The sequence below is a fragment of the Salmo salar genome, chromosome ssa11 (assembly GCF_905237065.1).
Source record: "Salmo salar chromosome ssa11, Ssal_v3.1, whole genome shotgun sequence".
In the NCBI taxonomy this organism is placed as follows: domain Eukaryota; kingdom Metazoa; phylum Chordata; class Actinopteri; order Salmoniformes; family Salmonidae; genus Salmo; species Salmo salar.
The window spans coordinates 73,082,570-73,109,197 of NC_059452.1; the positions used below are offsets into that span (position 1 = coordinate 73,082,570).

Genomic DNA, 26,628 nt, shown 5'->3' on the forward strand with positions numbered 1-26,628 from the left:
AGAATGACCTGACATGTCTGGCGCTGTGCCAAGATCACAATTCAGCACATACTTCTGAGCTCTTGTTGATTTCTGACTCCAGTTGAATTAGTGGGTATGTGAATGATCTGGACGTGGTATTTTATGGGCAGCGTAACGAGCTAGCGAGGGATCAGCTATTGACAACGACAGTACATTTAACATGGACTCTGAGATGTGCATTGGATCCTGAATTTGCCCTCTTAATCAACTGAGGAAAAACTAGCTACCAAAAGCATCTTATGGCTCAAGTTCATAATTAGAATCATATGGTTCTAAAGATTAACTTCAACTTAAGATGCCCTTGGGGAACTGGGCCCAGAGCTATAGCTGAGTGTATGACTGAGCAGAAGAAACTGTTTTCATTTAAAAACAAAAACAACACAAAACTCCTGATTGCAACTTAGTGCTGGAGGGTAAGTAGCTCATCAGGTGACTGCTGGTTTCAACACAACACTCTGAGCTGGGATAAACTTAAGCCCTACTCAGACCTACTCAGATCCTTTCACAATGCGTCTTTCCTCCCTTCCTTGAAGTAATCACTGATCTAAGGCCTAGATTCAATCAGATCGAGCGTTAAACGGTGATAGCCGACACAAGCATAGCTGATGTTTTGGTAGTGTCGGAGGTTTAACTGCGTTGGAGCTGTCAAATTGATGAGCAGCTGATTGTCACGAAGCTACACCCATCCCACTCGCCTCAGAAGTTAAGAACGAGGAAGTGACGACTATAGGCCTATAGAAATAATGATGCGAAAATTGAAAATCGTTCAACGAAATAATGAGGATTTTCTATCAGCCTAATTGAGGTGTAGATCACATCTCACATTCCAGTGTTCGGACTTGTAAACGAGGGGAAATGGGATTTCTCTTAATGCAACCCCGTGCAGCCAATGGCAATGTCCACTTTAGGTATAACACCGGGAGCCACTTGTGGATTTGACAGCTCTAACGCAGTTCCACCTCCGACACCGCCAAAACAACCATTCTGTCGTCTAACGCAGATCTAGCCCTAACACTATTTGAGCAAGGCAAGGGGGAAAGCTATCATAGCTTTTACCAATCCAGTCATGTCATCCACTGACCATAGCAGGATGATGACATGAATGAGAAAAAAAGGATGGGTTCAAAGGTCAGGTTGTCATGGTAACTGATGAACGTTGAAGACTGATTCCTCAGGGCTTTGAACCCTGTGAACCGTCACTGTCCTGTAACTGGCAGCTCAGTGGTTTGCCAAGCACATTATCATATCCCACCACCACACACACACACACACACACACACACACACACACACACACAGCATGATGAATGAGTGACTGTTCCCAGGCTGGTCAGAGTGGTCAATCTATTCAGTCTGTATTTATTCAGCTTCATCCATTCTCTACCACTGTAAATATTAACTTCCACTGTGTGTGTAAATTAGTCTATGTTCCAGACCTGGGGAGCAAACTTTCCATAACGGAAGCTTCCATTTGATCATAAGAAATCAACAATGGAAACAAACAAAACAAAATATTCCCCCTGGCTCAGACACAATATGATTAGAATGTAAAATGTTTGTGTGTGTGAGAGAGAGACACTCGCCAGTAGAGCTGTCCCCCGACCCAAAACATTTTTTAACCTTATTTTTCCCATATAGACAGACACACCCAATGTGTTTGAATAAAATCAACTACATATGTATGCACTGAGCTTGTCTGATGCTTTAGGCATACTGATATATTAAATAACTAAGACGCACAAAGGACTCAAGAGCCCGATAGTCACACTGTTAAAAAAATGACAGCGAGTGCCTGCGAGGCTGGCGCACGTTGTCTCGCTCTCCTCCCTACTGCATCGAAAAAGCACCACAGCAAGTGTTTGTGCTGAAGCTCAACATTTCAGTCATTTAGTTTCTTGCTTGTTTCTGACTGAAAGGTTCTGTTACCAAAATCTGTAATTTGTTTAGAAAACCATTCCCTCAACCCTTGCTCTCTTCACGTGATATGTATGCATCGCATGCATGTGGCCAATAGGGCCTTGACCTATAGGGCCTTGACCTATAGCCTATCATAATCACATTAATAAATTGGTTATAACCAAACTCCGAACACAGTAACAAGTGACAGCAAAATGGATGCAGAGGACGTGAAAAAGAAACGCAAAGCGGGCGAATGTTTACTGGTTGCTCAGGAGGGAAAGGGGAAGTCAGATGTGTGAAAGACATTTGACTTAGTTGTGGAAACTACTGGGGATCCAGATAAAGTAGGGTATAGGAGCAAGCGTTGTGTGAGTATTATATACGCCCAACAGTTGCTGTTAGATTACAATATTATACTTTTTTATGACCATTTGTAACAGTGTAAACGGCACTAAATTAATAAGTGTATGAGAGTCTGTTAAAACAAAATTATAATGCCTTTATTACAGCAGACTAGAAACGGTTGCATTGCATTCGTGAATGTCTGTTTTATGAATTGTTTAGGATAATTATTCAAAGCTCTCTTTATTTAATTTTAAAACTAAAATGCTTGATTGCATTTCGAAGCATGAAGGTCTCGTATGCTGTGAGATGGCATGAACAAATGATTGATTGATACAGTAGCCTATATATTGAAATATAGGCCTAAGTAAGTTACGGTATTAAGACTAAACAGGCCTACAGCACGATGGTTACACAAGGATACTATACCAAGCGTACTAATGATAACGACATCACTGATGATTATAATGATGATCATCATAATAATTGGAATAATAACAATAAGGAGATCAAGAAAAAGGAGGGTATAGGAGCGAGAGCTGTGTGCATATTATGTGACAAACAGGTGCTGTTAGATTAAAACAATTTTTCTTTATGTAATACTGAAATATCGCATTTACATAAGTATTCAGACTAATGCACCGCTGTGACATTTTTGGCTGATATCCGTTATTTTCCTTGCCCAAAAAATATATACCGATATCCCAAAATAAAACATTTTTGCAGCCTTTTAAGCATTCTAGTACAGTTAAATAGTTAACACATGGACGCAGCGGTCTAAGGCACTGCATCTCAGTGCTAGAGGCGTCATTACAGACACCTTGGTTCGAATCCAGGCTGTATCTCAACCGGTCGTGATTGGGAGTCCCATAGGGCGGCGCACAATTGGCTCAGCGTCGTCCGGGTTTGACCGGTGTAGGCCGTCATTGTAAATAAGAATTTGTTCTTAACTGACTTGCCTTGTTAATTGTTAAATACATATTTTTTTTAAATGCAGGAGAAATCAATTTATTGATAAAATATTTGATAATTTCAGTATCACATCTTACATGCTGACCAGACCACTTGTGCGTCATCGCGAGCATGTTGATTTTGTCCACCCACACCAGACGTGATCAGGACATGCAGGTTTAAATATCAAAACGAACTCTGATCCAACTATATTAATTTGGGGACAGTTGCTAGCTAATTTGTCCTGGGATATAAACATTGGGTTGTTATTTTACCTGAAATGCACAAGGTCCTCTACTCCCATAATTAATCCACAGATAAAACCGTAATCCAAGTTTGTTTTCTAGTGATCTTTCCTCCTTCAGGCTTCTTCTTCTTTGGACTTTATATGGCGGTTGGCAACCAACTTTAAGATGCATTACCACCACCAACTGGACTGGAGTGTGGACCTCAGTTCATCTTTCAATCACCCACGTGGGTATAGAGTGAGGGAAAAAAGTATTTGATCCCCTGCTGATTTTGTACGTTTGCCCACTGACAAAGAAATTATCAGTCTATAATTTTAATGGTAGGTTTATTTGAACAGTGAGAGACAGAATAACAACAAACAAATCCAGAAGAACGCATGTAAAAAATTGTATAAATTGATTTGCATTTTAATGAAGGAAATAAGTATTTGACCCCCTCTCAATCAGAAAGATTTCTGGCAGGTGTCTTTTATACAGGTGTCTTTTATACAGGTAACGACCTGAGATTAGGAGCACACTCTTAAAGAGAGTGCTCCTAATCTCAGTTTGTTACCTGTATAAAAGACACCTGTCCACAGAAGCAATCAATCAATCAGATTCCAAACTCTCCACCATGGCCAAGACCAAAGAGCTCTCCAAGGATGTCAGGGACAAGATTGTAGACCTACACAAGGCTGGAATGGGCTACAAGACCATCGCCAAGCAGCTTGGTGAGAAGGTGACAACAGTTGGTGCGATTATTCGCAAATGGAAGAAACGCAAAAGAACTGTCAATCTCCGTCGGCCTGGGGCTCCATGCAAGATCTCACCTTGTGGAGTTGCAATGATCATGAGAACGGTGAGGAATCAGCCCAGAACTACACGGGAGTATCTTGTCAATGATCTCAAGGCAGCTGGGACCATAGTCACCAAAAAAACAATTGGTAACACACTACGCCGTGAAGGACTGAAATCCTGCAGCGCCTGCAAGGTCCCCCTGCTCAAGAAAGTACATATACATGCCCGTCTGAAGTTTGCCAATGAACATCTGAATGATTCAGAGGACAACTGGGTGAAAGTGTTGTGGTCAGATGAGACCAAAATGGAGCTCTTTGGCATCAACTCAACTCGCCGTTTTTGGAGGAGGAGGAATGCTGCCTATGACCCCAAGAACACCTTCCCCACCGTCAAACATGGAGGTGGAAACATTATGCTTTGGGGGTGTTTTTCTGCTAAGGGGACAGGACAACTTCACCGCATCAAAGGGACGATGGACGGGGCCATGTACCGTCAAATCTTGGGTGAGAACCTCCTTCCCTCAGCCAGGGCATTGAAAATGGGTCGTGGATGGGTATTCCAGCATGACAATGACCCAAAACACACGGCCAAGGCAACAAAGGAGTGGCTCAAGAAGAAGCACATTATGGACCTGGAGTGGCCTAGCCAGTCTCCAGACCTTAATCCCATAGAAAATCTGTGGAGGGAGCTGAAGGTTCGAGTTGCCAAACGTCAGCCTCGAAACCTTAATGACTTGGAGAAGATCTGCAAAGAGGAGTGGGACAAAATCCCTCCTGAGATGTGTGCAAACCTGGTGGCCAACTACAAGAAACGTCTGACCTCTGTGATTGCCAACAAGTGTTTTGCCACCAAGTACTAAGTCATGTTTTGCAGAGGGGTCAAATACTTATTTCCCTCATTAAAATGCAAATCATTTTATAACATTTTTGACATGCTTTTTTCAGGATTTGTTATTCTGTCTCTCACTGTTCAAATAAACCTACAATTAAAATTATAGACTGATCATTTCTTTGTCAGTGGGCAAACGTACAAAATCAGCAGGGGATCAAATACTTTTCTCCCTCACTGTATGCTCATAAAAACCTATGGGAGAAGCGGGACTTACAGAGTCTCAAGTGTCACAAATAGAACCAAGTTCTATTTTAGCGCCTGGCTACGCGGACGCTCGCGAGCATTGTGGGCGCAATGAAAAAAACTGTGCACCATGGAAGAATTAAAAAAATAATAATAATTGCGACTGCTCGACTAAAGAAATCTCGGTCGACCATAACGTTTTTAACCAGTCAACTAAATGGGCCCAACCCTACTCGCCAGCTAGGCAGTGGAGGATGGTTGGCAGTCAGGACAATTGGGTTCCCAGTTATTGTGACCTGGATCGAATACGATCTACTGCTCTCAGCTCTATTCAATTGAACTGATTCCATTTATTCTGGAATACACCAGGTTTTTCTCGCTCGGTCTCCCTCTCCCTGTATATATGTCCCTTTCTATATACGTCTCTCCTTTATGTATATAATATCTGCCCTTGCTACTCTGCATGTGGCTCTGGCGTACTCCCCTTGCCTTGAAATCACTGAGTGACTCCCAAAGAAGGTCCACACTCCCCAGTTACACAAAGTGTGTCTGTCTCTGTCACGCTCACTGAAGTGGAAGACGTCTGCTGCTTGCCTCAGGCTGGTTCGGCAGGCAAAATATATATATTGTCATTCTCCAGTGCTTAGTGATTGTCACCAGTCAGGTTAGGTCATGCTGAAATGTGGCTTTACTTCCCTGTCAGTGTTAATAGACATGTTATCATGTCATTGAAAGACACTGAGGTAGGTGTGTGTGTGAGAGTGAGAGAGAGCGGTCACAGGGTTCCGCTTCAGATGAAATCGCATCGTGCAGTGTGTGTCCGTTCCCTGAGGGAAGCAGAGAAGACAAAGAAGAAAGAAACGACCCAGGGAAAGAGGGAGAAACTCAGAGGGGGCTGACAATGGGTCTGTCTGCCGTCTCCGCTGCTGCTCTGCACCGATTCAATGAGCTAGCTTTTTTTTTTTTATCCCCTCTCTCTCGTGTGTGTGTGTGTGTGTGTGTGTGTGTGTGGTAAATCAGAGATTTGAGCCAGTATATCTGTTGAGTGGTCAAGCAGCACAGATCCTTGTGGATCTGCAGCATGGGAAGTTCTCTAATTCTCGCTCGTCATTTTTTCTCTCTCTCGCTCTTTTCACTCCCATTCTCTCTCTCTCTCCTATATTCCTCTCTCATTCAGTGGGGATTATATGTTCAGTTGAATGCTATTAAAACGTGACTGCTCATTGTCAGGCCACTGCTTAAGATGTCTGCATGTATCATGACATTTCTTCAAGCTGAAGTCGGTAGCCGAACTCTACGCCCATTTGTCTGTGATTGGTCAACAGTAAGGATTCTTCAGTAAAGTCTTTGTCATTCATTTTCATGCACATTTGTTTTCATTTACTGCACCAAACATCTTGTAAAATTGTCCAACTAAGATCTCGGCCAAAAAAAACCGTCAAAACTCAAGAAATCTGAAATCTGTCATTGACTATTTTGAGGAAGTTTGTACTGGCTACAGCGTCTCACAATAGACAAACCGTACTACTGCCTTTTTTTTTCAAGTTTTTGAAGCGTATGTCTTTTAAGGGAGTATGCAAGCACACTTGATCACATAGCCGAACTGAAGCATGCTGACACCTTTAGCCAGTGCATACAAACGACTGAACAGAGCCAGAGTGTGTTTGTGTGTGTTGGTCAACCAGTTGGTCAACGAGTTTCTGTTAGAACTAAAACTGGAGTTGCTCAAGCCCACTTCAGCCTGCTGTCCTGGCACACACACACATTCCATCCGTTAGACATTGAGGACGAATTTCAAGGAAAGCACCTTTTCTGTTGTCACTCTCGCTTTTCATAGCCTTCCTAGAAAAGCAAACGTGAAAATAGTAGGCATGTAAATATTACAGCCATTCAACTAACATTACATAATAATACCGTAATATGCAGCTACTGGCTGGATGTTTTGGGACTTTGGCCTATTTGTTTTTTTCATTTGAGTGGTCCATGAATTAAAAGGGTCCATTTGTTGTTATTTTCTCAGGACAATGGGGAATAGAATGTGTTTGTGTGTTTTAGGAGTTAGTTTACCCTGCTTAAGACAACAACAACAACAACAAAAGGACACTTTAGGTAGCCTTGCTTGTAGGAGCGTTGGGCCAGTAACCGAAAGGTTGCTGGATCGAATCCCCGAGCTGACAAGGTAAAAATGTCATTCTGCCCCTGAGCACGGCAGTTAACCCACTGTTCCCCGGGCGCCGACGACGTGGACGTCAATAAAGGCAGCCCCCCGCACCTCTCTGATTCAGAGGGGTTGGGTTAAATGCGGACGACACATTTCAGTTGAAGGAATTCAGTTATCCAACTGACTAGGTATCCCCCTTTCCATTTAAGGATCAATTCCTCAGTTCAAAAGGCTGGAGAGTAGCCTAGAGCCCTAAAGTAGTAGACCTGGCCTTTAGCCTCGCCACTCAGAAAGCCACGAGCATCCATTATTAGCTCCAGATTTAGCTTCAACTCTCCTCTCTGCTCCCCTCAGGGGCTTGGAGACAGACCACACAACAGGGAGGGTCTGTTGATTGGTTCTCTTTCTCTCTGGTTCTTTCTCTCTCGTTCCCTCGCTCGTTCTCCTTCTCTCTCGTTCTTTCAATCTCTCGTATGTTCTTTGGTTCTCTCTCTCTCTGACGTTCTCTTCCTCTCGCGTTCTTTCTTTCCTTCTCTCCCTCTTTCGCCATCTTCTCGTTCTTTCTATCGTGCTCTCACGTTCTTTCGTTCTCTTACTTTATCTTCTCTTTTTCATTTTTTTCTGGCATTCTTTTTCTCTCATGTACTTTCTTCACTTCTCTCTCTCTACATCCTCTTTTTTCTCTTTCTTTCTCTCGTTCTTTCTTTCCTTTTCTTTCTCGCTCTTGTTCCGCTTTGCGCTCTACCTTTCTTTCTTTCCTTCCCCCTCTCTCTATACATCCATCTCCCCCTTCTCTGACTCTCTCTGCATATTTGATAAAGCCAAGGCCATTGGCAGTGATACTCTGAGGAAGGATGGCAAAGCAGAGGTCAAGATAATTGACAAATGTAAATTTGTGCAAAATCAGACATCTTCTCTTTGCCCACCTCAAACCCTTCAGCCTATTTATGTTGCTATTGCAGAAGGAAGCTCTTTGATGGGTTTAATCTGTCCAAGGAATGGCTGAATCTGTCGTTTATTCAGTGATATTGCAGTTTGAGGGAGATGGGGTGATGGGGAGGAATATAAGGGACAGGGGCAATCAGGGTTGATTTTCAAGGGTTTACTAAGAGAGATTGGAGGGTAGGATGGAAAAAAAGAGGGCGAGACAGAGACCAACAGAGAACCGGAGCGACAGACAGGCTATGGGGGGAGGTGTTGAAAGTGTTAGAAAGTGTTAGTTGAAACAGGAAATGGGTCTCTTCATCCTGTCTGGTTCTCATGTCATCCTGTGGGCTGATATCACAGGAGACGAGTCGTCTCTGGCCCACTGTCGTATCCTGCTCTCTCCCGTCCTGTCCTATTTTTATTTATTTCACCTTTATTTAACCAGCTAGGCAACTTGAGAACAAGTTCTCATTTACAACTGCGATCTGGCCAAGATAAAGCAAAGCAGTGCGACACAAACAACAACAGAGTTGCAGTCAATAATACAATAGAAAGGTCTATATACAGTGTGTGCACTGTATATAGACAGTCCTGTCCTATTCTGCTCTCTCCCGTCCTGTCCTATCCTGCTCTCTCCCGTCCTATCCTGCTCTCTCCCGTCCTATCCTGCTCTCTCCCGTCCTATCCTGCTCTCTCCCGTCCTATCCTGCTCTCTCTCGTCCTGTCCTATCCTGCTCTCTCTCGTCCTGTCCTATCCTGCTCTCTCTCGTCCTATCCTATCCTGCTCTCTCTCGTCCTGTCCTATCCTGCTCTCTCTCGTCCTGTGCTGTCCTATCCTGCTCTCTCTCATTCAGCTAGATCAGTGTCTTCCATTATAGTCTCCTTTCCCCAGTGACCCCACCCATCTACCCTTTTAGGATTTGAGTGTTTGTACCAGAACACAGATTTATGCTCAGTGTTGTATACACCGCAGTAATACTGTCTGTGAAATGCTGGAAGTCTTGTTTATATATGTAGATTGGTTTCTCTTAGTGATGTTAACGGTTTACTGTTAATCGGTTAGACGGCGAAAATACATTTGAGCGTCATGCTTATTGATCTATAGGATAATTTGCATAATTGAGTGGAATTAAATTGATGGGTGTTGTTTTCTTAGTTTATCATGTAAATTATTTATCACACGCACACAGCATATGTTACAGAACCTAGTAGCCCATGAGCTGAATAATATCACCTGTCGGACAGTGCAGCTCTCGAACAGCTGGATGCTGCTGGAGTGAAAAGTGTTCTAATTCGAAGCCCAGTCATTGTGCAACAATTCTAAATGCAATCGCATGTTAAAAACAGGTTGGGCCGGCCGCTGCAACAGCACAATGGGGAGTTTGTCTTGGGAAAGAGAGGCGTGAAAGAGGCCTCAGCCTTAAACCTGTCCTTTAGAAGTTTCTGGACTCCTCCCTACATGCTTCAGACAGAACTTTTAAAGAGAACATTGGAGGAGAGTGTAACTAAGTATTCACTCGCGTGTGTATGTCCGTCAGCTGAGAGATCCACTCTTTGCCTCTTCCAGAGGAATGGGTGTTTATTTTAACCCTGCTTCCCAGTATACCCTCCCAGTTTACCCACGCCCGGCAGACCATTCCAAGTAGCCCTCTCACCATATTCTCCCATTCCTAGCACCCTAGAGTATCGTCTGTCGGGATATTTGAAAATAGCCACGGGATGTTTTTAATACCGTCAATACTGTTGAAACTATTTTGTTGATGTTTTTCAGTACATTTTCATGTTTGTAGCTACTTTTTAAGTAAATACCTGCAGTCAACTTGTGCAATACGTTAGGAGATGAAGCAGATTGCGTTCTTCATTTCACCTGTCACATTATTTTACATTAGGAAGCTTACTGTAGTTCCCCAGAACAGTTGAGCCAGTCATGTTTGTTTTAAAAACAGCACAACGGGAGGAAGCAGGAGCAGATGAGTCCATCTGTGTATTTACAGGGGTTGCGTTTTTATATTAAAAGTCAAGTGTTTTGCTTCGAGTGATCAGGGAAGTACAGCTATAGTTTTCCTTCACAGAAAATACATTAGTGCAAAACATTTGGCTGGCAGCCACACAAGTAAATGAGCTTACAATTGAAAAAGTACGGTCTTTATTTCCCCAAAAACGATGCACGGCCATCATATTTCTAATGTTTATCGTAGAAATAATGTAGACCAATATACATTTCCTAATGTTTTGCTTAAATTTAATCTTGCATAAGTCAGAGCGCTGTTTGCTGATATGCCCGTTCGTGAATTCTCATCCGAGTGGAGAAGTGCATCTGAGGCACAAAATCAGTCCGATGCCGAGCAGAAATTACAATAAGAAGCATTTTCGATCTGCGTTTACAGAACGCAGCAAGATATTTCTTATGCGTTTTTTTAACCTTTTTCTTTCCTGCGTGAAAAAACGAAGAATTCTGCGTTAACTAGCAAGTTATATTTAGGGGTCGCCTTATCTAAGAAAGTATCTGAATTATTAAGGGGACGGGGCATCATAATGTGTTAGCTTTCTGCCATGTTTGAGAAGTCAAAGCCCTTTTGGATGAGTTATCTGTACAGCTGCCACTGCTATATTTTGGATTTCCTTACGCTCCTCCCCCGTCTTCTCCGAGCAGGCGGGCTCCCGAGTGGCGCAGCGGTCTAAGGCACTGCATCGCGGTGCTAGAGGTGTCATTACAGACCCTGGTTCGATCCCGGGCTGTATCACAACCTGGCTGTGATCGGGAGTCCCATAGGGCGGCGCACAATTGGCCCAGCGTCATCCTGGTTAGGGTTTGGCCGGTGCAGGCCGTCATTGTAAAATAAGAATTTGTTCTTAACTGACTTGCCTAGCTAAATAAAAGTTGCCCTAGCGAGTCCAGACTCCAAAGCTAGTACTCTACTTCCTTCAGATAAACACAATGTCTCTCGTTCACATTCACTTGTAAATGTCCAAACTCACCAAAAATAACATTCGGTAGCTCTTTAATTTACACACACGCACGCACGCACGCACGCATAGTCACTTTAACCATATCTACATGTACATACTACCTCAATCAGCCTGACTAACCGGTGTCTGTATGTAGCCTCGCTACTTTTATAGCCTCGCTACTGTATATAGCCTGTCTTTTTACTGTTGTTTTATTTCTTTACCTACCTATTGTTCACCTAATACCTTTTGTGTACTATTGGTTAGAGCCTGTAGGTAAGCATTTCACTAAGGTCTACACCTGTTGTATTCAGCGCACATGACAAATAAACTTTGATTTGATATATAACTTTATGAGCTGGATTGCCTGTCTTTGCAATTTGTTTATTTTCATTTGCGCTCGTTAGCATATTTAGCTAGTAGCCTCCATGGAAATTCATTATTACTTGTGCTAATTTTGTTAACATTCTGGTAATAGATGGCCAATGGGCTTTTTTTGTGTCTTTTGAGGCCCCATGCGTGCTAAACCGGTAATACCATAAATCCCGGGATGAGAGAAAGACGGTATGATGATATGAAAATCTGGATACCACCCCTTCTCCTCTCCCCTCAAACACACAGGTTTTCTTTAAGGCTAATGGTAGATTATTAGTAAAAAATAGAGAACAATAAAGGACCAAGACTGCTGCCTTGCAGAATACCACACTTTACATGTTTTACATTAGAGAAGCTTCCATTAAAGAAGACCCTCGATGTTCTAACGTATAGATGGCTCTCAACCCATGATATGGTAGAGAGGATGTAAAGGCCATAACACTTAAGTTTTTCCAATAACAGACTATGGTCAATAATATCAAAGGCTAACATTATAGCTCCCACAATCTTATCAATTTCTTTCAGCCAATCATCAGTCATTTGTGTCAGTGCAGTACACGTTGAGTGCCCTTCTCTATAAGCAGGCTGAAGGTCGGATAAATTGTTCACAGACAAGGTTTGGCTAATAGTCAATCAGTCACTGAGTGTCAGTTGGTGTGTGACGTGGGGCTGAGGCTACTGAGCAACACGAAGACTGGAGATTGACGTTCTGCAGACTTCAGAACGTTAACTTCAGTAATGGACAGCAACGTTGAACGTGTGTTTTGTATGCCATTTACTATTACGTTATTTCTCACCCAAACTGAGCATCTGGTCCTATCCTCTTTCCTGTCCAGGTTTCAGCACAGCTAAATTAGACTCTTTCACTGAGCCCCCATTCTATAGAGCTGATGCTGGCTGGCTGGGCTAGAATGACTCTGCCAACTCACTAAAATAGTCCCGTTCTGCTGTGATGCACACACACTCTCTCATTCCATTAGATCTGCCAGTGTGAGGTGTGGTATTGGAAGTGGGGTGTTGTAAAATAAATTGACCATCTTACGAGGTACTAGTCTGGAGGGGCTTAACATTAGTTCACCCCCAAATAAATGTTTTTTGCCATAGCTCTCCAAGAATGTCTGAGCCTACTGTCAGTGTTTACAATTTATGTGGGATTGAGGCATGTAGATTTCTACTAATGAATGAATTACAGAACAGGATTATAAAACCACTTTTAATTAGCCTAATGTCTGACGTTCAGAATTTGGACAGGTTTTAGGGGTAAATGAAGGAGCCATCTTATGTTGTAGCTTGGGGATGTGGATATTTACCTTACTCTCTATCACTCGCTGTCCTAAACTGCCCTTGACCAAACCCACCCCCCACACACACACACACACACACACACAGTCCTCTGGCTGTGATTAGCCCTGGTTTGTGATTTAGCGTTTGGCTCCTAGACTCTCACTGCAGATGCGTCCTTCAGAGGGCCTGAAACGGCTCATAAACGCCACAGAGAGAGAGAGAGGCAGTGCCAGCACATCAGTTTCTCAGATTTGAGCAATAGGGAGAGGAAGGCCACTGGAGAGACATTAGGGGTCTGTTCACTTCTGCTGATCGGCTACTTCAAAAGCCCATTTGTCTCTCGCCTGCCTCATAAAATGGAGGATGTTCTGATTTTGAACTCTGATTTCTCTCTCTGCCTTTTTTCTCTTTCTTTCAATGGCCTGCTATATAAGCTACAAAACCGTACAGCTTCACTGTCCCGTGTGAATCGCAAATAAGTATGTTATTCCCAGGACTATGGCTTGTGCAATATTTAAGTGTTTTGTTGCTGTACATTTGACAGTTTTTCCTCCCATTCTCTTTCCTCCCTTCGTCTCTCTCTCACTCCCTCAGCCCCATGAGTTTGACGAGTGCAGGCTGGACGTCAGTGTTAACGACAGCGTGTGGTACCTGAGGGCCACAGACCCAGAACACAGACACCAATGGATCAACTCCATCGAACTACACAGGGTAAGACTTATAATAATAAACACACACACACACCACTGGAGTGTTCAATATGTCTTTCTGTTTTACCTAGGCTGCATGTTTCTTATCGTCACATCTTATGAGTGCCAGGTCATGGTTGCACACAGTCCAATCAGAGATGTGGTACATATACTGAACACAAATATAACCGCAACAATATTTCAAAGATTTTACCAAGTTACAGTTCATATAAGGAAATCAGTCAATTGAAAGAAATTCATTAGGTCCTAATCTATGGATTTCACATGACTGGGAATACAGATATGAATCTGTTGGTCACAGATACCTTAAAAATACATTTTTAAAAAGTAGGGGGCGTGGGGAGGGGACGGTCAGTATCTGGTGTGACCACCATTTACCTCATGCGGTGCGACACATCTCCTTCTCATAGAGTTGATCAGGCTGTTGACTGTTACCTGTGGAATGTTATCCCACTTTTCTTCAATGGCTGCGCAAAGTAGCTGGATATCTGCGGAAACTGGAACACGCTGTCGTACACGTCAATCCAGGGCATCCCACACATTATTAATGGGTGACATGTCTGGTGGTGAGTATGCAGGCTATGGAAGAACTGGGAGATTTTCAGCTTCCAGGAATTGTGTACAGATCCTTATGTTATGGGGCTGCAGACCTGCCAACATGCACGCATTTTGCGTACCAACTACACAATTCTCTGTACATGTACGAGATTCGAGTTAAAAGTACGCAGAAATGAATAGCGCCTAATTTGTTTGTTTTTATTTAAAACATTTTAATAAAAAATAAATCCACTGAGTAAATCTGACATCCGATTCTCGAGCTGCAACACGCAGATGTAGGAGTTTGTGCCAACCGACATGGAGATTAACCTCTAGGGGACCCCTTCCCGTTCTTATCCCGTTAACGGGATTGATTTTGACAACAGCCAGTGGAAAATCAGAGCGCCAAATTCAAAACAGCTAAAATCTCATAATTCCATTTCTCAAACAATCAACTATTTTACACCATTTTAAAGATAAGACTCTCCTTAATCCAACCACATTGTCCAATTTCAAAAAGGCTTTACGGCGAAAGCATAAAATTAGATTAGGTTAGGACAGTTCCAACACAAGAAAAACCACACAGCCATTTTCCTAGCAAGGACAGGCGTCACAAATACCAGAAATTCAGCTAAAATTATGCACTAACCTTTGACGATCTTCATCAGATGACACTCCTAGGACATTATGTTACACAATACATGTATGTTTTGCTCGATAAAGTTCATATTTATATCCAAAAACAGCATTTTACATTGGCGCGTAATGTTGAGAAATGTTTTCCCTCCAAACCTACCGGTGAATGAGCACACATATTACAGAAATACTCATCATAAACTTTGATCAATATAGAAGTGTTATGCACAGAATTATAGATACACTTCGCCTAAATGTAACCGCTTTGTCAGATTTCAAAAAAGGTTCACAGCGAAAGCACAATTTGCAATAATCTGAGTACAGCCCAGAAGACACCAACAACAAGCAAACAGAAACCCGCCATCTTGGAGTCAATAAAACTAAGAAATTACATTGTAAATATTCACTTACCTTTGATTATCTTCATCAGAAGGCACTCCCAGGAACCACAGCTCCACAATGAATGTTCGATAAAGTTCATATTTGTCCAAATAATCAATTTTCTTCGCGCGTTAGGTTCACTATCCAAATCCACAACGCGCATGCTTACTTAGTCCAGACGAAAAGTCAAAGTTATACTACAGTTTGTAGAAACATGTCAAACGATGTATAGAATCAATCTTTAGGTTGTTTTTATTATATATCTTGAATAAAATTCCAACCGGACCTATCTGTTCTCTTTAGGAGTGAATATGAACTCAGCTCGCTCCCAAGTCCTTGCGCGTGACTGAGCCCATGCCTTATAATGGGACACCTACTTCCTTGTGCTGTTATTCCTATCAAATTCACCATAGAATTTTCAAACACCGTTCTAAAGACTGTTGACATCTAGTGGAAGCTTTAGGAAGTGCAAAATGAACCCTAAGTCACTGTATACAGTCAAGGCAATCACTTGAAAAAACTACAACCTCAGATTTTTCACTTCGTGCTTGACTTTCTCTCAGGTTTTTGCCTGCCATATGAGTTATGTTACACTCACAGACACCATTCAAACAGTTTTAGAAACTTCAGAGTGTTTTCTATCCAAATCTACTAATAATATGCATATTCTAGTTTCTGGGCCAGAGTAGTAACCTGTTCAAATTGGGTATGTTTTTCATACTGCCCCCTAGCCCCAACAGGTTTTAATACATAATTATTCAACGTAGTTACCCAGTGTCTGCCCTTCCTCCTGTTTGTTGTGTTGCTGAGTTTGCCGACTGTCATCTGTACGTAAACACATGGACAAATCCCTTATCGGCTCCGTGTGTTGTGGAAAGGTAAACGTTAGAGAAGCTAACGTAAGATGGACATTCAGTGGGCTCTAAAGTGCCAGCAGTTCACTCACGTTTGCTAGTAAAATAAATTTAATGCAAATACGAAAAAGAACTGGACGCATTTGTGCGAGTGTGATACATTTCATTCTACGTCCCGTTAGTTGTATTTTCCACGTAACATTATGAGGATCACCCAACCTGATAGACTAACTAATTATGATCCACGTCACAAAAAGCATTATAAAAGTATAATCAAAAATAAATCTAAACATCTTGGCATTAAATGGGGTCTGGAGTTTAGAAGACTGTGCAATGAAGAGTGAATGAGTGTCCAGTATTAACTATAGAGGCAATGCTTTTAAAATGCCTTTGCGCCAGATTTGAGATTTTTCAAATTTCTAAAATCTGAAATGATGTATGCGCTGCAAAGAAATCCAATAGGTACCTTTTACATAGGCTGAAACAGCGGACTTTTCAAGCGATCAGCGGTCAGATTCCCTTTGCGCTAGCCTACTTAAGCTTTGTGTAGCCAGTTTGCAGTCTGTGTCGACGCGATCATTTGTTTTTATGTTTTCAAAATGATTTGCTTTTATTTGTTGATTAGGAACCGTGTCTAAAAAGCCAATACTTGTGATTGGCCCTGTTTGAGAGGTGACAAGCTTTCTTCTACTATAGAGACTAAACTTGGGGGCATGTGCTAAGAAAAACATTATAGATACTTATCTCCATTCTACACTGTACATTTAATGGAATAAACATAGACAATCTGTGCTAATTCCACAAAACATATATTTATTTTATATGTCCTGTACTTAGCAGTATGAATCTTTTTTATTTCTGTTTTGTAAAATACCTTTTCAGAGGACTGAACTGAACCACGTGTGATCCATAATGTTTGTCAAAGCACAATTTGCCACACGCGACAGGGTTGGCAGGTCTGGGGCTGTGCATTATCATGCTAAAACATGAGCTGGCAGCAGATGAATGGCACGACAATGGGCCTCAGGATCTCGTCACGGTATTTCTGTGCATTCAAATTGCCATCGATAAAATGCAATTGTGTTCGTTGTCCGTAGCTTATGCCTGCCTACACCATAACCCCACTGCCACCATGGGCACTATGTTCACAACGTTGACATCAGCGGACCGCTCACCCACACGTCTCCATATACGTAGTCTGCGGATGTGAGGCCGGTTGAAAACGACGTTGGTAGAGAAATTAACATTTAAATTATCTGGCAACCGCTCTGGTGGACATTCCTGCATTCAGCATGCCAATTGCATGCCCCTTCAAAACATGAGACATCTTTGGCAATGTTGTGTGGCAAAACGGAACATTTTTGTGGCCTTTTATTGTCCCCAGCACAAGGTGCACCTGTGTAATGATCATGCTATTTAATCTGCTTCTTGATATGCCACACCTGTCAGGTGGATGGATTATCTTGGCGAAGGAGAAATGCTCACTAACAGGGATGTAAACAAATTTGCGCATACAATTTGAGAGAAATAAGCATTTTGTGCATATGGAAAACTTTTTTTATTTCAGCTCATGAAACATGAGACCAACACTTTACATGTTGCGTTTATATTTTGGTTCAGTGTAGATGGTTGAGTTGTTTCATTCATTTCGTATCAACCTAGCACTCACTCCCTGTTACAGTTGTGTGTGTTTTACCTGTGTGTGTGTGTTTCTATCAGAGTCTAAGAGAGGGGAGGATAGACAGTGGAGTCATCCAGAGGACATCACTAGTCCCTCCAGCAGCAGTGTGTTTAATGGCAAGTCTACCTATACTAAACCAGCTACTGTGTGTTCTACTACCATTTAGCACAGTGCCCTCAATCTAGTGTGTGTGTGTGTGTGTGTGTGTGTGTGTGCGCGCTTTATCCAGACTTGTCATTTTCTGTTCTCACCATTGAAAGCAGGTCAGGTAATGAGTGGCACCTATTGTTTACACTCCGGTGTTAAAGGATAAAGTTCCAAGGGAGGGGTTCTCACTGACACATGCACATACGCAGTAATAGCTTGTACAGGGCTCTGCATCACTGATCCAGTTTATAAATGTTTCCAAAGACGCTCTGATCCTTCTGGAATTAGGTCCTGTTACTCATCAGAGAGGGGGTAGAGGGAGGGAGGGAGGGAGGGAGGAGGAAGAGAGGGAGGGTGAAAGAGGGAGTTGTGGATGGATTAGCATAGAGTGTAGGATAGAGAGGAAGGGTGGGGGAGAGGCAAGATGTGGAGGAGGAAGAGTGTATGAGTGGGAGGACAATAATAGACAGAAGGGATTCCTTACTGACAGTCTGAGGCTATCTTCTAGGGAAGGGATATGCTTACGCAATGGTAATGGGTTGTGAGAAGACTTTGGTGGGATTTACGGTATTACTGGCATAGCAAACAAGGGGGCGCTAAAAATGCAATAAAAGCCCATTGGGCCTCGATTACCAGAATGCTAACAAAATGAGCACAAACTAATAGTGAAATCACATACACTGTTAGCTAAATGCTAACAAGTGAAAACAAACAAACTAATTCCAAAGACAGGCAAATTCAGCTCAAAGTTATACAAGCTTAGCTAGTAGCTACCACAAGCCGAAGTGAACGAGAGAAATTGTGCTAGTGAACAAAGTTGTGATGCTTTTCTGAAGGACGAGCAGCATGTGTACATGAAGCAGAGGGGAGAAGAACGAAGGAGGGGAAAAAACGCTAGTAGGAAGCACAGGGAAAAATGGCAACTGTACAGACAACTCATCCAGAGCTCTTTGGCAAAAAACCAATCTAAGATATCTGATGGCAAAGATTTTACTAGTGAATTGCATACAAGCGTAACTTCATCACCTCATGTGCGCCGCTCAGCAGAGACTCGCTGATAGATCGAACACTACGGACTCACCAGCTCCCGCAGTCTCCCGTTGTGCTATTTACAAACAAACACGTGACTGGCTCAACTGTTCTGGGGAACTACGGCACGCTTCATAATGTGACCAGTGAAATGAAGAAAGCAATATGTTTTTATCTCTTAACGTATTGCGCAAGTTGACTGCAGGTGTTTAAAAAAATTGCTACATATATTCACATTTTATTGAAAAACATCAAATAGTTTGGACGGTTTTGAAAAACCATCCCGTGGCTAAATACCCTGATATACGGCATACTGCCCAAGCCTAGTTGTGAGGTCGCAGATAGTTTGAAGGAAAGGGTGTTTGTGAGAGCCCGGAACACAGCAGAACAAATGGTAGACCTTGTCCTATGACCATGTAATGAACATATTTAAATAGTGAACATTGTGTTTGTATGTGGTGTCGGACACTAATGCTTCAGAACATAATGCTGAATTTGTTCTTGAAGGCAGAGTAGCCACCCTTAAATGGATACTTGGGGATTTTGACAATGAGTCCAGTATGAAGGAAATTTCGCCAGCCAAAGCCCGCACAATGACTGGAAGTCAATGGGTATCTGCTAGCGCGCTAATGCTAGTTAGCCGTTGCACTAGTGCCGGCTAGCGACTTCCTTCAAGCTGCACGCAGAGACATACAAATGGTATCCGCCGAGTTCGTCTGACTCTGGGGAAGAAGGAAAAAAGGGCATCATTCTCAAAATCCCGAAGTATCCCTTTAAGGTTTTTTTTCAGCTGTTCGTGCACACATTTTGTCTCGAGGCATGCTGAAGTCTATGCCCCCTTCGTCGGTGATTGGTCAACCGTAGGGATTCTTCAATAAGTGTTTGTCATTCAATTAGAGACGAATGTTTTCATGCACATTTTTCCCCTTGAGAAATACTGCACCAAACATCTTCATGTAAAATTGCGTAAAAATGTATGACAAATTTCTTGGGTTATCTTAGATGAATTCAGACTATTTTGAGGAAGTGTATACTGCCTACAACATCTCAAGATGGGAAAAACGAAACTTTTGCAGCTTTTTTTCTCGTTTTTTCAAGCGAAGGTCTTTTCAGGGAGTATGCGAGAACACTCGTTGGGTTCGCCTAGGATGGGCGCCAGCTGAACCGACGCATGCGGAAGGCTTTCTTCTCTCCCTCCCTCCTTTCCTCGCTCTCTCCTCTCCTCCTGACACATGCTAGTCATTCCTGGCAGTGGGTTTTGGGAAACCCCTCTGTCACACTCTCCCCCTTCCTCTTGTTCCTCCCAGCCCCAGGGTGACCCTCTGACTCAGCCAGAGCAGGAAGGAATGAGTCACACACACACACACACTACACCACACCTTCTCCCCACAGTGAGTCACCAGTCAGAAACTCTCGGCCTGTGAGGAGGCCCTTCTGTCCCCCTCTCTCTCCCTCGCAATCTGTCTCCCTCTGATCACTCTTCAGACTCACAGCAAAGTGTCAACTCTCGCTAGAGGAAAAACAATCTGGTGAGGGCTAAAATGTAAAAAAAAAATTTAAAAATGTATATAGTAAATAATATTATGTATTGCTCTTTGCTTCATGAGTCAACATGGTCTGGGTGTGATTGTATGGAAAGTTCCACGTCTGTCCTGTAAAATATTCTTATCTGTTAGTATTCCTTGAGAGACAGCTAGTTTTAAATAATCAGTCCACATCTCTCTCTCTCTCACACACACACATCGACACAGACGTTTTAGTACTGTAGCAATGTGTGTGTTTAAGTTATATTCAGACTCGGGGCATTGCATATTTACTCTTTCTCCCTCTCTGTCCTCTTCTCCCTCTCTCTCCTCTCTCTCCGTCTCTCTCTTCCCCATCTTTCTTGGTTCTTGAGTGGCACAGCAGTCTAAGGCACTGTAACGCTACAGACCCGGGTTCGATCCCGGGCTGTATCACAACCGGGAGTCCCATAGGGCGGCGCACAATTGGCCCAGCGTCATCCGGGTTAGGGGAGGGTTTGGCCGGGGTAGGCGGTCATTGTAAAATAAGAACTGACTTGTCTAGTTTAAAAAAATGAAAATACAATTTCTGTTGAATGTGTTTGTATAGACTGATATCAAACACACCGCTTCTTTGGCTTCTTTGATCCTGTGGGCGATTGTCTTTATCAACCAACCAGATAAGAAACTGCATTATATTCAATAGCAGCTCTGCGATTTGGCAGATGGCGGCTGTATTGAACGGTCATTGTTGAAATGGGTACAGCTGAGAGGGCGACAGTAGTATTGAAAGCTCTGGTGGAGGCAGGAAAATGGTTACTCCTGGTCATTGACCGACAGTAAGCTCTGGGTGGGTGATGCAGGGCTAGGCAGCACCCATGGGAACAGTCTCCCACCTGGTGGTGAAGAATGGAAGCACATGCCGTCTTCATCTTCGTTGGAAATACTTAACTAGGCTACAGGGCTCGGTTCCACTTGAACCCTTAACCCTGTGTTATGGCCCCACACAGTGTCTGTACTCTTTTCTGAGTGCTAATTCACACAGGGTGAATCACTATGTCCTCTCCAGACAGATCTTCCCTCTTTTCCCACCTTGCTCGCTCTCTCTATTTTAAGTATCGGGGTTAGGTAAGAAGTCAGAGCTGTAGAGACCAGAGAGCTTCTATCCTCTGTTAGAGGATGTCACCCAATACTCCATTCTGTGACAGTGTTCCATGGTCGCCGTGGTCACTGTTGCCATGGTCCCACTGTGTTGCTGTGTCAGGGTCATAGAGAGAAGTCTCTGTGTGGTCAGGGTGATGTTGTTGCGCACACACTTCTGAAACACAGGGGTGGTAGAAGATTTTACATTTTTTACATTTACATTTTTAGTCATTTAGCAGACGCTCTTATCCAGAGTGACTTACAGTAGTGAATGCATACATTTCATTTCATGCATTTAAAGAAAAATAAAAAAAATTGTACTGGCCCCCCGTGGGAATCGAACCCGCAACCCTGGCGTTGCACACACCATGCTGGCATTGCAAACACCATGCTCTACCAACTGAGCCACAGGGAAGACTGGACGTTGTTTTCAAGTGAAGTATAGCGGCGTTATAACACATTTTCTTAAACAAGATGTATTAGCTAAACCTTGTTTACCACACCCGTAGAACCGTGGACATATGAAAAGACACGTGAATAACATGCACACAGAAGAAATAGTCATGGGAAAATGTGTCGTTACCTAATCACAGAGGAAGTTACATTTGATTCATGACTTGTCAGAAACACAGGAAGTGATTGATTGGGAGGAAAGGATAGAGGGAGGGATGGGACAAACGGAGAACAGAAATGGGGACGGAGAGTGTTTAACTCTGTCCCAGTGTGACAAGTAGCGGGGAAGGTGCTTGGGGGATCAGGATGTTTACTGTCGGAAGTGTTTGACTGAATACACCATGGGTCTGTCTGACTGGGTGATGGGTGAGTTTAGGTGTGTTACATGTGGTGGTAGATATAGTGGCGTGATACGGTGACTTGTATGTCACCTCCCCATGCTGCTGCTGACGAAACGCTTAGGACACTTCATGTTTGGCTAATGTGTTAAGTTGATAACAGATAAGTATATATCCACATCGTTAACGTCTCTCTCTCTCTCCCTCCCTGTGTCTAGGCAGAGTCTGGGTATGGGTCAGAACCCAGTCTGAGGAGACATGGCTCCATGCTATCTCTCACGTCTGCTACCAGCGGCTACTCTGCCACTTCCACATCCTCCTTCAAGGTGAGACTTGACCTAACACACAAACACACACACACACGCAGAGTGTTTGCTGACCTTGCCGTTCCTCTGTTTGGATCCGAAAGGGTCACAGCCTGAGAGAGAAGCTGGCAGAGATGGAGACGTTCAGAGACATCCTGTGCAGACAGGTGGACACGCTGCAGAAATACTTTGACGGCTGCTCCGACGCTGTCTCCAAGGACGAGCTGCAGAGAGACAAAGGTAAGACGATTTAATTAATCAGTCAATCAATCAGATGCTTATGTCAGACAATAAAACCTTAAGTGCTGGACAGCCACAGGTCTACGATCCTTTGTGTAACCGTGGAGGAAGATGCTTCCACATGCACTCTGTGACAGCAAAACCAACACGTTCCTTCCTACATATTGCTTGACTTGCAAATGAACAGAAAACACCTCAACAGCTACCTCAAAAAACAATGGCAAAGTGCCACAAAATGCCTCTAAACGTTATTTGGTGTTCCCAGCAGAAATGCTAAGCATGTGCTTTGGGGAAACATTTGCAGAATCTTCAACGGAATGTTTTCCGTCAGCCCCCTCATTGAGATGCAGTCATTTCACTTTCCCTCTCTCTCCCTTCCTCACTCTCTCTTTCTCTCACCCTCCCTCTCATTCTCTTCCTCCACTCCCCCTCTCTCTCACCCTCTCTCTCTCTCCCCCTTTCTTTCTCCCCCTCTCAACCTCTCTCCCCCTCTCTCTGTCTGCAGCCAGAACATTTGCTCATGGTGGAGTTTGCGCTTTGTCACCGTGCCGAACGACGGCTCTGGATGACCACGAACAATCAAACCGTTCCTTTGTTACCCATCAAATCCCTTCCTCGTTCCCTCCTCTCATGCCCCCTCCCTCAGTCCGTCCATCCCTTACTCCTAAGAGGCCAGGCCATTGTTGTTGTTCTGAGGACAGTAGAGTTCTGTTAGCGTGCCGTGCTGGGTGGCTGCATAGGCGACTCTTGGCACTACTCGGGCTCTATTGATGACTCTTTGCAGGGGCTTTGTCGGGACTGGTGTACTACTGTTTGACGATTGCCGATCTCTCTCTCTCCCTCTCGCGCTCTCGTTCCCTCTTTTTCTCTCCCTCCTTCTCTCTCTAGTTGTTGAGGATGATGAGGATGATTTCCCCAACACTCGGTCAGACGGAGAGTTCATCCACAACAACAACGGTAGCAAGGAGAAGCGTGAGTACAGTAGAATCACTTCTATGGAAAGGTTACATGGCTTGCCAGGTTCAACCTTTTTGAGGCTATTTGTGCTTTTGAAAACCATTGTTGAAAATGAAAAACAATTTCTAGTCCATGTGTGTATGTACGTAGTAAGCATGAAATAAATGTTTCAAAACACCTAGCTATGTTAAAACGTGTTTTTACACACACATTCCTCTGTGCAGTGTTCCGATCTCTGAGCCCTAAGGGCATCAATGGAATAGACTTTAAGGGCGAGGCGATCACGTTTAAGGCCACCACAGCTGGGATCCTGTCCACCCTGTCCCACTGCATCGACCTGATGGTGAAGAGAGAGGACAGCTGGCAGAAGAGACTGGACAAGGAGACGGAGAAGAGGAGGAGGATAGAGGAGGGCTACCATTCCGCTCTCTCTGAGCTCAAGAAGAAGTCTCACTTTGGAGGGCCTGATTACGAGGTGAGACGACTGGGTCGGTTCTGATGGTTTTGAGCCAGGTGGAAAAAGACACCTGTCATTCCCGTTCTCACTAGGTAATGAGCGCCGTGTTGCTCTTCCCTTTTCTTATCCTTCTTTTCCTCCTCCCTCTCCTCTTCCTCCAGGAGGGGCCTAACAGCCTGATCAATGAGGATGAGTTTTTCGATGCCGTTGAAGCAGCTCTTGACAGGCAAGACAAGATGGAGGAACAGGTACAGGAGCCAGGGCAAAATTCCTCCGCTTCTATTGATAGAGATGAAATCCAATTCTATGATAATAATGATCAATCTTCGTATTACATTGAGTGTTTCATCCTGGCCGTGTGTCTCTAGTCTCACACCGAGAAGTCGAGGATACAGAGATCCAGTCCAGTTCCCCCGGGAGATGTCTACTCCACCATAGGATCACACAGATTCGCTGACAAGGTAATTCACCTCATTTAGTCCATGAACACGTTACTTGAACAGTCACCATCACGCTATGCTCTCTCTCTCTTCCTTTCCCCCCTCTCATCTTTTTCTCCTTCCTTATCTCACTCTTTTTTTTTTTTTTTGGTTGTGTGTCCTCTTGTTTTCCTTCCTCATCCCTCTTTCTTCTCATCCTCCCTGTAGCCCCATAGTCACTGTCCTCTGATACTCACTGCCCCCCCCCTTGCACTTCGTGGCAGAGCAATAGCGCCCCCTCCACTACTGGCTGACTTACTGCCCCCCGCCCCCCCATCGCATCTGTCTAGCTGCTTTCTTACCTGGGTGGGCAACTCCAGTCCTCGAGGGCCTGATTGGTATGTCACTTTTTCTCCATCCCTAGCAAACACAGCTGATTAATCAAATTGCATTCTAAACTGAAGATTGTGATTAGATGATTATTGGAGTCAGGTGTGTTAGCTGGGGCAAAAGTGTGACACCAATCAGGCCCTCGAGGACTGGAATTGCCCACCCCTGCATGATATTATTGGTTGCCACCCTGAGTCACTACACTATATTTAGCTAGCATGCTTTTGTCTTTCTGTTAGTACAGAGATTGACTGGCCTTTGCAGTTTGCATGTCATAGCTGTTACCTCACCACAGTACAATTGGTGGTTTGTCTTTTCTTTAACACGTTTGTGTTTGTCAGTGAGCTGTTATTTCCATCTGACATTTAACCCCATCTGTCCCTCCTGTTCCTCTTCCTGGTTGCTTTTAATAGGTGGAGGAGATGGTGCAGAATCACATGACCTACTCGCTGCAGGATATGGGCGGGGACGCCAACTGGCAGCTGGTGGTTGAGGAGGGGGAGATGAAGGTAGGAGGGAGGAGAGAGAGAGAGCAGTGATTTGATTTATGCATGTGCCTTATGTGAATGAAAGAACCTTTGTGTTGCCAGCACTTCAACTAAGCCATTCTGTCTTCAATCCCATAGTTGAAGTAAAGTAGTAACCACGGTACCCCTCTCTGTTTTGTGTAGGTGTACAGGAGGGAGGTAGAGGAGAATGGTATTGTCCTGGACCCCCTGAAGGCCACCCACTCTGTGAAGGGAGTCACGGGACATGAGTTGTGTCACTACTTCTGGGACACGAACGTACGCAACGACTGGGAGAGTAAGTCTCATCTGAACAATGTAATATAGTGGAGCAGTATTTTAAATTCTGTCATTTCTTGCTATGTTCCTTATTTTTAGTGGACATGTTCTAATTTGTTTCTCTGTTCGTCTCTCTTTTCATTCATTCAGCCACCATTGAGAACTTCAACGTTGTGGAGATGTTATCGGACAATGCTGTAATCGTCTATCAGACACACAAAGTAAGAGGGAACGTATAAAACACACACACAATCTATGGGCTCTGAGAAACGATTGGGTTTTTAAAGGAAGGAGACAAAGCCAAAACCTGAAGACTTGTGATGTAAAGCATACATGTGAACTGTATTGCAGAGGGTGTGGCCAGCATCCCAGAGAGACGTGCTGTACTTGTCTGCTATGAGGAAGATCCTGGCTAACAATGAGAACGACCCAGACACCTGGCTGGTCTGCAACTTCTCTGTGGACCACGACAACGCCCAGGTCATTTGACCCATCCTACCACTTATGAGCTCAAAGATTTTTGGATGTTGTATTGATTAATTAAACTCTTATTCATGTCTGTCTTTGGCCAGGTCTCTCTGGCAATAAATATTTTTGTCTCAATGGGACAACCCAAATAATGACAACAAAATGATGCTTAATTAAAATATTAAACTT

The 26,628-nt window shown here is 43.6% G+C and overlaps 1 protein-coding gene across 2 annotated transcripts in view; it reads left to right on the top strand.

The window, feature by feature from the left end:
* LOC106563031 (ceramide transfer protein) overlaps positions 1-26,628 on the top strand; it is a 37,250-nt gene that overhangs the window by 5,147 nt on the left and 5,475 nt on the right. Inside the window, exons 3-14 of one of the 2 annotated variants that reach the window (XM_014128236.2) lie at positions 13,602-13,718; positions 17,845-17,922; positions 22,637-22,744; positions 22,828-22,963; positions 23,852-23,935; positions 24,145-24,395; positions 24,539-24,625; positions 24,746-24,838; positions 25,600-25,695; positions 25,858-25,990; positions 26,122-26,192; positions 26,323-26,451. In XM_014128236.2, coding sequence (XP_013983711.1) covers positions 13,602-13,718; positions 17,845-17,922; positions 22,637-22,744; positions 22,828-22,963; positions 23,852-23,935; positions 24,145-24,395; positions 24,539-24,625; positions 24,746-24,838; positions 25,600-25,695; positions 25,858-25,990; positions 26,122-26,192; positions 26,323-26,451 — 1,383 coding nt within the window. The remainder of the gene's footprint in view (positions 1-13,601; positions 13,719-17,844; positions 17,923-22,636; positions 22,745-22,827; positions 22,964-23,851; positions 23,936-24,144; positions 24,396-24,538; positions 24,626-24,745; positions 24,839-25,599; positions 25,696-25,857; positions 25,991-26,121; positions 26,193-26,322; positions 26,452-26,628) is intronic. The other variant, XM_014128238.2, reaches the window with a different exon arrangement.